This window comes from Polypterus senegalus, chromosome 5, assembly GCF_016835505.1.
Source record: "Polypterus senegalus isolate Bchr_013 chromosome 5, ASM1683550v1, whole genome shotgun sequence".
In the NCBI taxonomy this organism is placed as follows: Eukaryota; Metazoa; Chordata; class Cladistia; order Polypteriformes; family Polypteridae; genus Polypterus; species Polypterus senegalus.
The window spans coordinates 152,395,233-152,411,735 of record NC_053158.1 but is presented as its reverse complement, the minus strand read 5'-3'; the positions used below and the strand labels follow the sequence as shown (position 1 = coordinate 152,411,735).

Sequence of the window (16,503 nt, the reverse complement as noted above, 5' to 3'; positions counted from 1 at the left end):
GCCCCAACATGGCTGATGGAAAGATGCAGCTTACGTGTACATTGGCATTTGTATAGGTCTTATACTCCTGCATTCCCAGTTTGGTGCTAGATTTTTTCTTTTTAAATCAACAGATTATTACAGAGGATGAACTCTTGTTCAGTTTAGTTTGGCAATAAAACCTGTTTAGATCTGAAAAGAAACATATTTAGCTTTTAGTCTGACTGAAGTATTAAAAGAATTGTATTCTGAAGTTGAAAGGGGCTGTTTTGCTAAGGTCACAAAAGAAAAACAATTGGTAACAGATGGTTATGGTTATTCTAACTTTGATCCTTTTACTCTCAAGTTGTGTTTTTATTTTAATGATAAATAAACTCCGTGTGTGCTTAAGTGTACCCTGCAATAGACTGGCATCTCATCTATAGTTACGCCCTGCATTATATACATTCATTCTGGCAGCAAGAGATTAATGAGCAAAACCAAAATTACTTATACTCATATAGCTGCTTAATGAATGTGGTAACCTCTTTAGGTCTGACTTTCCTATTTTTTTTACTTAGGGTGAACCAGGATTGACTGGAGTGGATGGACTTCCTGGGATAGCCGGGCAGCCAGGACCTGTGGTTAGTTTTGACTTAACCATACTACTCTATAAATATTACATACTTCAGCTTATTCCTCTGTTAGCGGCTTAAGTTTGGGAAATCATTTATCACATTCCAATTTCCATGCTTAAAATCTGCCACACATTTGCCACCTACTCAAAGCATCATGATGCACCAACATTGATGGACTGAAAGCCAGAAGTCTACGTGACCATCATCATCAGGTCCTTCCATGAAAACCCTAAATACAAAGAGGACTGTTTGACTTATGTTAGGTAGATTGCCCAGAGGGGACTGGGCAGTCTCTTGGTCTGGAACCCCTACAGATTTTATTTTTTTCTCCAGCCTTTGGAGTTTTTTTTTGTTTTTTCTGTCCACCCTGGCCATCGGACCTTATTCTATGTTAATTAATGTTGACTTATGTTTATCTTTTATTGTGTCTTCTATTTTTCTATTCATTTTGTAAAGCACTTTGAGCTACATTTTTTTGTATGAATATGTGCTATATAAATAAATGTTGATTGATTGATTGATTGATCATCCAGCCAGTCACCATGTATCCCTTCAAAACTTCAAAGAAGTCACAAAATCTTTGTGACACACAGGTCTTTCAAGCAGTGTTGGAGCATCTCAAGTTGGACGAGTGCTGCATAATTTGGATGATCAGGTGCCCCTTATTTCTCAGGATTCTTAAAAAAGCCTTATTCGTCAAATATTTTAGACTAGTTTTTAATTTCTGGCAGTGTGCTATGCATGCATGCATGTCCTTTCTATAGTAGATTCATTATTAGCTCACTTCATACAATGACCAACAAAATCATTTCTAGTGAAAGAATGCGTACTTCTTTTTTTGGTTTTTAGGCACTTGTAAAATAGCCTATGGTATATCATTTGGATGGATGTGTAGGACAACCTTTCTAATTTTGTGGAGCTATCATATGTGAAAGCAATGTTAACATATGTAAGAAATATACTGTGATTACGGAGTATAGAATTTAACAACAAGAAAATGTACACATATCTACACATATTAATCATAAGACACCTGGTTTTAGATATTTCAGAATCTGATCAGCAACCATATTCATGATATTTAGAAGTACTTTTAGCAGCATGAACACTGAATTATAATATACTTAGTGCTAACAGATTACTGATTTCAATCAGCAGACATAAATAACGCTCCACGTTTATTTTTTCTTCTTGCCCTATTTTTCACTTGACTTTAAATTCACAGGCTTATTTACCAGAAGGTCCTTTTATGCCTCAACCCTAGCTCTTGTGATCACTTCCAGAAACCCCAGGACTACCTTTGAGTCACAAACTGACCTCTATTTCAACCAAAGACACCAGGCTAGACCTCCCCCTGCTGGTTGTGGTATCCCCATAACACTGAACGTTATATTAGCATTAAAGTGCTAGAACACTGTGGTAACCCTTCATTAATGGAAGGAGACCCATTGGTGTCTTTAATCATTTGACTGCTATTCTTTACATATTCAAGATCTTGCCCAAAATAGATAAAATAGAGTAACAAACTGTGTTCATAAGAATTTGTTATGAATGCTTTGTAATGACTTCAGTTGTTTTTGTCTGATATCCTAAATGAAATACGCCACTAGTGTATTACATGGAACATATAAAAGTAACAGTGCTTACTGGTACATCTTTGACATTTCTCATTACTATGTATTCAAAGCACAGAAGTGTGGGGGAACCTGTGTAAAAAAGGGAAATCAAGGAAACTTAGTAAAACAAAAGTATTCATAAAAATCTATATGTTTATTTAGGGGCATTTGTAATGTCAGTATCCAATATCCGAATATGAAAAAAAGCAGTACTGTATATGCTAAGTTTCTCCATTCAAAGCTGGACGGTAAAAACATATTGCACCACAATGATAATATTGTCATCCTTTGCAAGCTACATGCACATTTAGATGTTATTTTTAGACTCCAGATTTTCAAATTAATATATTTTTCTTCCTGATTGAGTTATGCCATTACCCGCCTCATCTTAAGAAACATCTTCACAAAGCCATGGTGGCGGGATTTGCTGCTGCACAGCCGTTTAATTGTAGCTTTAACTCCCAATATGGAATGGACAAACAGAGCTCTCCCACAGATTATTTGACCACAACAGAAACTGGCTATCCGGAAAGTGTTAGCGGTCAACTTAATTTTATGCAATCAAAGTTTAATCACTGTACTTTAAATATAACTGTTAGCAGCATTGACTGTGCACTGTGGCATGTCTGCAAAAACAACTATGTTGTTGTATAAATAGCCATTACGTATTTTGACACAGATTTATTTTTTAGCTCTGATTTATATTCTTCATATCATTTTGAATGTTCAAGGTATAGGATAATAAAATTGTGAATCACTTAAAGTTGTGCTATTAATAAAAGTGACTCATATGTCTCACTTGCAAAAGTAATAAGCATTGTATGATTATTTTTCTCTTGCATGTGGTTTAGTCTGCATAGTAACAGAGCTTTAGGATTGTTTTTTTAATAAACCCATTCAAGTTCTTTGGAATCTGGCAGGCATTTACTTCTGTTGTCCTCAGTCAAGTAAGCATGCTGAGCCATGGTTAATCTTTACAATATTTCATATTAAAGCCTTTTCATTTTCTTCTCTCTCTAATAAAACAAATACTAAAAATAATTTCTAAATTAATATAAAGGCATTATCTACAATATTTCATTCCTTAAACAAAAATATATTTGTATATGCATAGATATTGATGTAGCACAGTGTCAATAGAAACATCATGTTTCCTAAACATTAATTTTTTTTTATTTTTACTGTGGTATAAAACTATAGTGGCTATAATGTAATGTTCTGTTCTATTGCTGATTTCATCAGACAGAGTAGATGTTTAAGTTATATGAGATACATTTAATTCTTATACTTCAGATCCGACTGTAAACTGAGTTCTAGAGCATTACTCTATGTAGTAAATACCAAGCAAGCTTCTGTTTTATTCCTTCTACACATTTTTTTACTGGATCTACTAAGTTCTGAAAAATACACAGCCAATCATACATAACTTTTTATTGCCTGCTTATAAGGTCTGAATGCAGGCAGTTAACAAAGACAAATAACTCTTTGCTAGTCTGAGGGACATCTTTAAAATTACAGTTGAGCAACATCTTCAAAACTACAGTTGCATGATCAATTATAATAACGAGAAGGACGAGATTTGATTTGTACATTTTATTCATTGTTTTTTGAAAGAATCATTTTGCTTTAGACTTTAGAAAACTGTCTCTGTATGTTTTGCAAATTAACATTATTGTAGTGAATGTGAAACTCCTCTGAGATCTAACAAATATACTTTTTCTGCACAGGGTCAAAAAGGTGAAATGGGAGACAAAGGCCAAAGGGTATGATTTAATTGTGTTTGTATTGTGCTGACTTTTTCAGTTCCACAGAAAGAAATATTTCATTTACTAACTGTTATTTACTTCTTTTTAAGGGAGAACGTGGACTGGATGGAGTGAGCATAACAGGCCCTCCTGGGCCTCCTGGGCCACCAGGACCAGTGATATCACTACAAGATGTAAGTAATGCTTATTTAAACAATGGGCTGGATAAGACCAAAGCTAAATCTGTGAAACGCTTTAGCTCATTTCAGCTCAATAGGAGTTAAGAAGTTACTGCAACATGCACCATAAACTAAACATAAAATTAAAACTAAATTAAACATAAACTAAAAGAGGAGATTGGCTCTTTCAGTCTAGTCGTTCACCATGTTAAAATGGACCCATTAATCCATGGTTTTATTTTTACTGTAGAAGATTTAATTAAAAAAAAGTGGAAAAAGTTAATTTTTTTAAATATCATCTATAGCTTGTAATGGCAGGATCAAACAATCTTCCAATAACGGATCTATTTAATTCTTCTCAATTGTAATGTGTTTATTCATTTGTTGCAAATGTCTGCAACCAGTAGCTGACTCTCAGTTACATGTGTTATTGTTGTAAGTATTTATAGGGAATTCAAACATCATTTAAATTCTCAAACTTTTTAAGCAAAGACTGATCATGCATGAAATTATTTTGAGGACACAGCTTGTGAAACCCCTAACCCTAACCCTAAGTACTAATTAAAAAAATTGAGTGTTATTGGTTTATTGGCAAGATCTGAGAAAAACTTTTTTAATAATTTTAAGTTTAATTTTTGTATTTGAGTTAGCATACATCTATTAGTAGAATGGTCAAAAGTTAATGATAAGACAAGCTAGAAAGAGTAACTGTTTTGAAGTGATTTTTGAAGAGTGCACCTGTACATACGTAATAACACCAGGAAAACAAATACATTATCTGAATACTTGAAATGTTTTCATTTATATCATTCATATTAATTCCACTCGTCATGGAAAAACATATTTTTCATGGCAATGGGAATGCTAATGTCACTAATAGTAGCAAGCATTCATATTGTCAGCCTATATCCTGATTTAGTAAAATTCTTATATGTTACTGTAAAGTATGCTTTATAAGAGAAAACATTTAATGTTAAGTAAAAATCAAATCATTTTTCTTGTGCCATATGTACTGAGTGAAGCTGTAAATTTAGTAAATAACAGGAGATTAATCCCTGGCACAACAAGGAAAGAAATACAGGTGCAAAACATCAAGGTCCTTGTGATTCTTGCCCCCAGTACCTTTTTAAACATGTCTGTATATTAGGTGGAGTGTAAACCCCACTTTCTCACTCCCTAAGTATTATAAATCATTCTCTCTTTAGCATCTCAGATCACCTTGAATCTACAGACACAAGTTTTTTCTGGCGATTGTTTCCTTTAAATACTATCTCTGAGTCTGGGATTGTAGTCAGTGTCTATGAGGCCAACAGTCTAGAGCTTCCTCATGATTTTCTTGCATGTCTGAACCCTGCTTGTCCTTTAAAATGTCATGTCTCCAAGGTATTTCCCAGGCTGACAATGATCTCAAATGAGCAAGTGGTTCCCTCTTTCCCAATCAGCTAATATTTTATGTACTACTTCTTATCAACCTGGGATGTTTGGTGTCTGTCATTGCCTTACTGTGTCTAGTGCCGAGAAAAGCTTCGTTTTCTGTCAAAAATTATCACCAGTTTTTGTTGTATCAACAGAGTTAGACTCTAACTGACAGTGTGGGCTTCTCTCTTATTCAGGGGTGTTTGTAGTGACTTCCCTCTTCCCCATATGGCATAGTCACAACTGTTAGTAAATGTTTTGTATTGATTTTGCAAAGTTGATGCTAACATTTTTGTACTGTCCTACAGAATATTTTGGTATTAACTTGAATTAACACATGCACTTATAACAGGAAAGTGTCTATGCCAGTGAGTAGAAAAGTAACCCAACACTCCCACCAACATACTTCACAGTGGCGATAAAGTTATTTTAATGGTGGTCAGGGTTTCTTTTGGTTTACACGAAAGCATTGCCACTAAGTCCAATTTTGGACTCATCCAACCAACTACAGAATCTTCTTCTGAAAAACCACAGGATCATGTAGATAGTCTTTAGCAGATTTGCACTGAGTAAAGTCAATTTTGGAAAGCAAAGTTTCCTTTTGGCTACCTAATCAATAACTCCAATGATGTTCAGCTTGCATTACATTATTAACAGTTTTTGAAATTCAATAGATTTTGTCTTTGTGTACTTTTTTGAAAACCTGTAAATATTTTGTTGTTATTCCATTTCTACGTCAAGCAACAGTCTTCATGTAATACTCTTTCTGAGGTTGCTTTAGGTCTCTTTATATTGTGGCATATTGTATTATCCTAACTTGAAAGTGTAAGACAGAATTGATTAGGTTTCCTACCTTTATACCAAAAGGACTCTGCATTCCTGGCAGTAGATGCTTTGATTCAAGAATTAGTCATCTGGTTATGAATACCACATTGACTTCTTTCCATCTCCAGAGAAATCTAGATTCTAGATATATCTGTTCTGCTCATTACATTCTAAAATTTAATCTGGGGGAAGGATACATGCTAAAAGGAGACAAATAAAACTGTGTATTGTTTAATGTACTTTTTTGAAAAGTCAATACAGTAGATATTTTAAAAAAAATTAGGGTATTACAAAGTTGCGGTATGGTTGCAAAATACTTCAGTTTTTATTTAGAACGTATTAAAATAAGAAACTGCTAACAAACATTTCAGATTTAAAAGTAGGGATCATGGAGTATGGTGGTTACCATTGCTGTCTTACAGCTCCATAGTCAGTCAGTCAGTCATTTTCCAACCCACTATATCCTAATACAGGGTCACGGGAGTCTGCTGGAGCCAATCCCATCCAACACAGGGCGCAAGGCAAGAACAAATCCCGGGCAGGGCATCAACCCACCTCAGGTCACACACACACACCAAGCACACACTAGGGACAATTTTAGGATCACCAATGCATGTAACCTGCATGTCTTTGGACTGTAGGAGGAAACCGGAGCACCCAGAGGAAACCCATGCAGACATGGGGAGAACATGAAAACTCCATGCAGGGAGGACCCGGGAAACAAACCCAGGTCACCTAACTGCAAGGCAGCAGTGCTGCCACTGTGCCACCCCCAGCTCCATAGTGATGGATTCAAATCTTGTGCCCATTTACTGCATTTAAGAGTGCATGTTCTTCTCATGTCTATCTGAGTTTTTGTTCAGATGCATCAGTTTTCCTCCGACATTCCAAGAGTGCATATTTAATCAACAGCCCTAGAATACCTCTAATTAGCGAGTATAGAAGAGTGTTGTCTATGATGGACTGGCTCGGTGCCCTGTCAAAGCTTTGTGTTCTTGCTGCTGTAATCCTGAACTGAACAAAGTGCCTTCCGAAAATGTTTAATGCATCCAAAGATTCTTCTTGTGAAGTACAGTGTTGAATGAACATTTGAAGATAGTTTCATGTACTCATGTTTTCATATGGTTAATAGTTCTATTTGGAGTGTAATAGGGTGCATCTGAGAATGTAAGAGAAAACTCATGCATCTGTAACAGCCTTGTTGAAGAATATATGCTGTCTACTGATCATTTAGAAGATGTTGAGGGTTTAATTATAACATAATTCAGTACAAGTAAGTATGCAGTGGTAAACAATTATACAGTAAAAAAAACATATATATGGTGTGACAGATAGGGGGCGCTGCCGTCCCCTTGAACCCTCTGATCAGACACCAGATATAAGCCGAAATTATGAATTTATTTGACCAATACAATGCACAAAGCACCCTCCTCTCCACAATACTCGTATAAATAAACACAATAATCAATAATCCACCACTCTCCCAGATGCATTGCCGCCCCACCACCCACCTCAGCTCGACGTCTGGGATTTCCCACAGTCCTTTTATAGTCCGTGACCCGGAAGTGCTTCTGAACCTGCAGTCCATGTGACTTCCTAGCACTTCCGGGTTGTAGGCTAAATACTAGTTGCCCCTCCTTTTAGCGCCTTCTAGCGGCCCCGTCGTTTCCAGCAGGGCTGTGGATAAAACCTCCATTGTCCATAATTCCCTGCTGGCATTTGGGGCACCTCCATGCTGCAGGGAGCGCTCCACCTAGCAGCCTGGGAGTATTGGCCGGGATGACTGGCCGACCTTATTCCACAATGGAAGCAAAAGCATATATATTGACACATTTCTTTTCTAAGCAGTATCTGTAGTAGTAGTAGTGATAGTAATTCTACTACTAATTCTTTCATGAATACAGGGTACAGTGAAATTCACACTTACATGTCCGACAAATATGTATCACGTTGTCCCTTTCTGGGATTGCTTTAATCCCAGAAAATAATGTATTAAAATGCCAAACATCATTATTGAATAAAAAACTCACATCAGCTTACCTGATGTATTCCTTACTCCTATTTCTATTCTCCAGTTTCCCAAATCTATGTGGAAAATACCCTGAGAAAAATTCCAGTATAATATGCACGACAGAGTAGTACTTGCCAATGTTTCTGCTTCCATTTAAAAATTCTCATGTTGATAATTTTGTTTTCTTTGTAGAAAAGTTTGAGAATATCCCATTCTCATTTAATCTAATTCATTGCTATTAGCCAAAGTAAATGTCAGTATCTCTGACTTTGTCCTTGTAAGTCATCTAGAAGTAGTTACAGATGGCAGAAAGATTGCTTTGTTGCAACTGATTTAACAGAAGACATACTTTCATCCATCCATATGATTAACATGCCTAATCTAGTTCAAAGTCGCATTGAAGCAGAGAGTATGCTGAACACATCTGGAGGAAGGCAGGACCTAACTTATACACGGTGACACTTAATTGCAGTACAGAGTCACATACATACCTATATCACTCATTTGGGCTAATTTAGAAATCCTAATCAACCTAACTAGCACATCTTTTTGGCTGTGGGAAGAAATACAGGAGTACCCAGATTGAAATCTGCACAGACACATTAAGAGCATACAATCTCCACACAGACAGTGATCATCAGACTAGGATTTAAACAGGGTTGTGGGAAAATATCAGGTGGAGTGCAGGGTCTACCCATTCGATACTGACATAGATTAACACTTAAACAAAAACAGCACAAATTAAAATAATTCATTAAAGTGAGATTCATACCCTGATCCAATTGCAGATCATCAGTCTAATCTTACACCCTTTTCCTTTATCTTCTCAGACTGGTACAAGTTGAACTCCCTACATTCAACTTTACCATGTTCTCCATCTTTCTTCCGCCTCCACCCCATTCTTTCTTCAACATCTTTACACCCACCACTCCAATATACTCGTAAATGCCAGACTTTTTAAACTCCAAAACCTTTGAAATCCCACTATGAAATTATATTCTGTAACACTTAAGTGTTTGCTTTCTCAAAACAAAAACTACAATCTCTATTAATATGCCCTAAAATCTGGGAATCAAAATTGTCACGCAGAGCAAAACAGAAAATAGCTTGTTTAATAAAAAATGAATACATTTAAAATCATAATGATTAACGAAATTACAGGTAGGAATTTGGTATTTAAAAAAGATCATTGTGTCCATCAAAAGTAATATTGTTTCTTTGGTAAGCACACTATTTGAGTTTCAGTCACTACCAGTTATTTATTTTATCAAAATTATATTAGACAGTTTAAATTCTTTATAGCAACTTTTAAAGTAACACTTTCAAAAACCAGCCAAAAAATAAATAGGGGATATTACACAAAAAAAACTCCACAATAAAATCAACAGAAACAGTAAATATATGGAGTAAATTAGTCAGCATGTTGATAAAAAGGGTGTAGAATAGGTATACAGTATGGTATAAAATGAGGATAGTGAGGGAGTTAAAGTAGGTGTACATCATCATGCAAAGAAGAACAAAAACCTGCTTTAATTCATCATCCCATTTTCTTTCACTTACTGAATTCAGGGTCAGAGTTAATTCCACACTGAAAGAAAAATGCATTATTTCATCCATGGTTTAATTAGCTGTTTTTGGAACTGAGAATTGCAGACAACATATTGAAGAAAGAAGGGTCAGAAAATGGTGAGGAAACAAAGACTGTGTAAATTGCAGTGTTCGTTAAAATGAACGGCAACACTAAACTGGCCCTGTCCTGTGCTAATTTCTTCTTTGTATCCAGTTCTGCTGGTGGAGGATCAGAGCCCCACAAGCCTGAACTAGATTAAATGGGTTTAAAAATAGAAGGATGAACATTTTCCTTTCATAGATGGCTTTGAATACTTGCAATGGTCTGTATGTGATGGTTTCAATTTGTAAATTTGTGGACACATTCTGGTAGAAATTTAGTAAATAAAATTCCTAGACAAGTAAGTAGACTTCTGCATTGCGTAAAATTGTCCAAATGGACCAAACCTAATTGCATTGTTCAAGATGTTATATATGATGCAAAACTGCTTCTATTACCACAGGAAATGTTTGTTGGGACATTGACTGTTCAGAAGGCTAGACAGTAAAAGAATGCTTGTTGCAGAAAAAAAGGCTTCTGTTAAAGGATAATTTTTTTAAAAACAGCAAAATATTTTTAACAACAATGGATGGGCATGGGCTATGGTGGTGTAGTGTTAGCACTGCTGCCTCACAGTAAGGAGACCTGGGTTTGCTTCCTGGGTCCTCCCTGCTTGGAGTTTGCATGTTCTCCCTGTGTCTGCGTGGGTTTCCTCCCACATTCCATAGACATGCAGGTTAGGTGCATTGGCAATCCTAAATTGTCCCTAGTGTGTGCTTGGTGTGTGGGTGTGTGTGTGTCCTTCAGTGGGCTGGCGCCCTGTCTGGGATGTGTTCCTGCCTTCCGCCCTGTGTTGGCTGGGATTGGCTCCAGCATACCCCCTTGTCCCGGTGTTAGGATATAGCAGGTTGGAAAATGACTCACTGACTGGATGGGCATTTATTCAATGCCAGCAAATGAGGCCTGGTCTTCAGTTTATACTTCATTTTGACTGAAGATTCCTGTATAAATAATTCTAGGAAGTGGATACCACAAAAATGAATCAGTAATCATCAGGACCGTGTGAAAAATGAGAAGCACAGCTTCAGAACATCTTCTTAGATTGCATGAAGTATGTAGCATAGTTAAATATGAAGTCTTGTTCAACTTAAGTGTTGTATAGGTACATAGTCCTGAGGACAATTCTGAAGCAGACTTTTAGTAAGGACAGCTCCATTAACTTGTTTAATATTTTTCTTTTAGTAGGTTGTGAGTACATGGTCTCTGTGCCATAAAAAGTACAAATAATGGAGGTGTGCAGGTAGTCCAATAATCATAATCCCAAATACCTGTTTTTACTTTCAGCATTACTTGCATATTTTATAGCTTGAGAACTATGAAAATGTAATAATATTTGTTTTTCTGTTTTGCTGATTTCTGTAGTTTATGTTGAATGACACTGATGGAATATTTAACTTTACTGGAATACAAGGGCCACCAGGACCACCTGTGAGTATTTAATCCTTACAGAACTTTATGAATGGGCATGCTTCATCAGACATGCTTTGATTAACAATACTCCATTCATGAATGGAAATGTTTGCTGTCTTGATGCATGTGTGGACCTTTTTCCATTTACCAGCCTCCATTTACCATAACTTTTACAGTCTTTCATTTATTGTATAATTTTAAAACATTAGGAAGTATGTTCATAGCCTTGCTGAACTGCATAATAGTAGCATGTTGTTTTTTATTTAAAAATAGAAGTTTGGTCCAAGCTACATCAGGCAGCTTTCCACTGTTAACACTTTGTTCAACATTAAATCAAAGATAAAAGTCTTTCCATCAGCTCTGCGACCTTATAATTAAGCTATTTATGTGTGATGGTGTAATGGGGCTATGTAGGACACAGAAAGTTTAAATAAAAAGAAAACATTCTTAAAGTAAGCAGCTGCCTCATAATCCATAAACAGAACACAAGTTCATATCCACATCTTTGACTTGGACCACCCAGCCTTTTGCTCCTTAAATGCAGTACAGAAAACACCTTTTTATTTTCTCCAACCTATTAACTTCTCATGATCCCAGAACCCTAGTCAGTGTAGTCCAGTCATGTTGTCATCTCCTAAGGCAGTAGTCTTATTTTTTATTCTGCTAGATGATTTTGAATGATTTTTACTGTTCAAGCCACATGGCCTTGCATGACAGCCATCTTATGACATGACACCATGGCTGACAGCTCCAATATGAAAACATTTTATTGGCCACCTGTCTGTAAGGTGGCTTGTTTTTAGACAAGTGATTTCAGTAGTGTAGAAATACTTAAAATATATTTTTGTTTTTCTGAACAAGACATTCAATTCCACTGATAGCAAGGCATGCATGGATTTATGAAGTCTGAAACAAAACATTTGCAAAGAATTATTATCCTGCTGTTGCTGGACTGTGCATTTTTTTGTTTAAATGAGCAGATGCTTGTTTTGCCATATTTGCTTCTTTCTACTTGCTTGTGCTTCTGTTTTGCATGTTGCAGGGTCCTGAAGGCATGCCGGGTCAAGCCGGATTTCCTGTAAGCATGTTTAAGATTGTTTTACTACTGGTCATTTATGAGCAACAAAAAAGAAAGTAATCTTAAGTGTTAATGAGAATTGCACATGCAGTGCACTATGTATTCTTTAAATAGACTTTGGCTTTGATAACTAATACCAGGCACTCTTCTGCTTTTGCTGACTTTTGAACTGCACAATTTTCATTTCCATCTTGTCACCACTCACTGAAGATGTAAATGATGAGAATCCAATGATTTATACCAAACAAGGTTAATCGTTGCACTGTGCATAGCTGTTACACACAGATTATTTACAGCATAAACAGTACATACTCTTAAATTACATTTGTAATTGTCACTCAGAGTCAACATCTAGGCATATTAGATTAGAAAATGTAATTGTAAGCTCAAGCTACAATTAAACATCACTGTTATGTTTCTAACACACAATTAATAACTTTTATATCAATAACAAAATGTAATGGCTGACTATAGTTATCTTTTAATGAGTGTTTTCAGGTTAACACTAAATATTTGGGAAGTGTCCCAAACACAACTACAACAAAGTAATGTTTCAAGAAAAAATACTTACTTTGTAGCATTTAGTTTAACATTTTCCATACTTTTATATGTCACAATATACAGTACGATGTATTTTAATTGAAAAACAAAACTGAAAATGATTCTGCTATTTCTTATTTATATTCTCTTGTAACAGTGGTTTTGTAACTATAAATATTGCTATTCTACAGTACACTAAGAAAACATCGGGGTCAGATGCTGACTTGAAATTATTCTTGCCTGAATTCATCCTTTCTTCAGGCAAACCTACATGCAGTGCATACATTTATTATAGCAGTCTAGCATTTTATTCACCTCTCACTCCCAATTTGAATAAGCAAGTTCAGAAAGTGGATGCATAGGTAATTTTCCTAACCCACTTTGTCCACTACAGGGTTGCACAGAGCCATAGTATGTCACGGGATGTGCTCTCTCCCTCATACCAGGCCTTTTTGTGTTATACTTAGTTTCTATACGACGACGAATTTTTGCGTACAATGCAGTTAGATGTACAGTGGGTTCAAAAATATTCAGACTCATTCACTGTCTGTGTATTGTATTTTATTTTAAATTTCATTTCAAATGAATAAATGTGCAATTTTTTTTCCGCCAACTTGCACTTGATAACCCGTAATGACAAAGTGAAAACATGTTTTCAGATTTATAAATTTACTAAAAATCAAAAACTGAAACCTCATTTACATAAGTATTCAGACCCTTATTTCAGTAATTTGTAGAAGTTCCTTTGACAGCAATAAGAGGTTTGAGTCCTCTTGGGTAAGTATCTACAAGCTTTACACATCTGAATTTGGACAGTTTATTGCATTCTTCTTGTCGAATCCTCTCAAGTTCCATTAGATGGAACGAGAATTGTCTGTAAACTACCATCTTCAGGTCTCTCCAAACATTTTCTAAGGGGTTTAGTCCTGAGATTTGGCTGGGCCACTCAAGGACAGTGACAGACGTCCTGAAGTAACTCCAGCATTGTCTTGGCTGTATGCTGTAGGTTATTGTTTTGCTGAAAGGTGAACTATCACTTTAGTCTGCAGTCACATGCACTCTGCAGCAGGTACCTGGCCACAATTTATAGTGCCATAGTTAATAGTCTGAATACTTTACATAAATGAGAAATTTAAAGTTTTTGATTTTTAATAAATTTGCAGACCTTTCTGTAAACATGTTTTCACTTTGTCATTAGGGGTTACTGCATGTAGACTGTTGGGCAAAAATGAAAAGTTTTCCATTTAAAATTAAATTCACAACACAATAAAGTGTGCAGAAAATGAAGCGTTCTGTATACTTTCTGAATCCTCTGCATTTTCTGTATTCTTGGATTTTCTGCATAACCAGTGAACTTAAACAGCCTTGGGCCAGCAAAAAACAAGATCGTGTGCCTACTTGTATCATTACAGCTCCTGCCCATTCGGCCATTTTCATTACTTCTTCAATAACTGCTTAGCCTTTCTCAGAACCTGCAATTCGTGTAGCTGCTAGCACCATCGTCTCTTCCCATGTTTTAACCACCTGTGGATGTTCATTATGGATTCCTAATTAGCACAAGATAAATTGCAGGCATTTCTTGTTAATTTAGACTAAAGCCAAAACAAAGTTACAAAACATTATGTACAACCTTTCTTATTGGTTTAATTCTGTGCTGATCACTTCACATAAAAAATATATGAAGTACACATTTTGGGGAAAATTCAGCTTTGTTGTTTAGGCATTACAGGTATATACCAACGTTGAAAATGTGTTTCAAGAAGTTGTATTGCTTTATTTTTGCAGATATAACTTAATTTGTTTTGAGATCATTTTTATTTTAGCAGCACATTATTTATATCTGATCTCTATATATAAAATCCTAAGCCTGAAAGTGCAACGATTTTGTGCAACAATTTTATGTCACGTTTTTTGTCACACTTTAAAATGGGCTTATTTTAAAATCTACATATATATGTTTGGTATCATTCTTTTCAGAGTTTATCGAACTTTAATGTGATGATGTTAGATTTTCAGATTCTTATTCTATTTTTAAATTATAAACTAAAATATCAAGAAAGTCGTGGTTTTTAATATCAAGAAAGTCATGGTTTATATTTTTGATCACAGGAACAAACTATTAATAAAAATAATTTATTCATAACAACGATGTTTGTATTTAGGTGATTTAGTTAGCGGAAGGTCGAGGCGCCGAAGATGCCATGGGTGCTTGCCCCACTAGTTTTGCCTTAAATTTACTATTAATACTATACATTTTTTGACAAAAATGCTTAATAAGAACACAGTTCTTTAATTAGAGCTCTTCCACCAGCTAGAACTATCACATTTTCAATTGCTTTATAGTGTACTACAATTATATGAACTGTTTGCAGTCCTTTTAGAGAATATTACTATTAATATATTAAACCAGGTTTGAAAAGTGAGGTACTAAAAGTGTTGCCACGTTCATTTGTGTGAGTTTTTGTTAAGGTGGAGTCTATTAGCACTCTCACTTTTAAAGAGAAAATGACTAAGGGGCAATTGTTCCAACTACCATTAACAAATCGTGTGTTTCACAGTTTACTTAGTAAATTGGTATGTGTCTACTTGCAAATGAAGGTCATCAACAGGGAAAAAAGTCCCCATACATTAGCATGACTTTTGTGTAATTCAGTCCATTTAACCATTGACAACAAAAAAATTCTCATTACAGAATGATAAGAAAAAAAAATGTGGGCAGCGCACTTTTACAAAAAAATATCTTTCCCAGCACACTGTTCAATCTAAATGTTTGCATTTCTGTTTTTTGACAAACTAAAAAATGTAGCTTATTCAATATTACAGTGGGATGCAAAAGTTTGGGTAACCTTGTTAATAGTCATTATTTTCCTGTATAAATCGTTGGTTGTTACGATAAAAAATGTCAGTTAAATATATCATATAGGAGACACACACAGTGATATTTGAGAAGTGAAATGAGGTTTATTGGATTAACAGAAAGTGTGCAATAATTGTTCAAACAAAATCAGGCAGGTGCATAAATTTGGGCACCACAAAAAAGAAATGAAATCAATATTTAGTAGATCCGCCTTTTGCAGAAATTACAGCCTCTAAAAGCTTCCTGTAGGTTCCAATGAGAGTCTGGATTGTGGTTGAAGGTATTTTGGACAATTCCTCTTTACAAAACATCTCTAGTTCATTCAGGTTTGATGGCTTCCGAGCATGGACAGCTCTCTTTAACTCACACCACAGATTTTCAATTATATTCAGGTCTGGGGACTGAGATGGCCATTCCAGAACGTTGTACTTGTTCCTCTGCATGAATGCCTTAGTGGATTTTGAGCAGTGTTTTGGGTTGTTGTCTTGTTGAAAGATCCAGCCCCTGCGCAGCTTCAGCTTTGTCACTGATTCCTGGACATTGGTCTCCAGAATCTGCTGA

General features: G+C 35.6%; 1 protein-coding gene across 4 annotated transcripts in view; it reads left to right on the top strand.

Annotated features, from left to right (window-relative positions):
* Nucleotides 1–16,503, top strand: part of LOC120529589 (collagen alpha-1(XVIII) chain-like) — a 258,159-nt gene that overhangs the window by 163,410 nt on the left and 78,246 nt on the right. For 3 of the 4 annotated variants that reach the window (XM_039753509.1, XM_039753508.1, XM_039753506.1), the window contains 5 exons: nt 540–602; nt 3,940–3,975; nt 4,068–4,151; nt 11,420–11,485; nt 12,510–12,545. In XM_039753509.1, coding sequence (XP_039609443.1) covers nt 540–602; nt 3,940–3,975; nt 4,068–4,151; nt 11,420–11,485; nt 12,510–12,545 — 285 coding nt within the window. The remainder of the gene's footprint in view (nt 1–539; nt 603–3,939; nt 3,976–4,067; nt 4,152–11,419; nt 11,486–12,509; nt 12,546–16,503) is intronic. The other variant, XM_039753507.1, reaches the window with a different exon arrangement.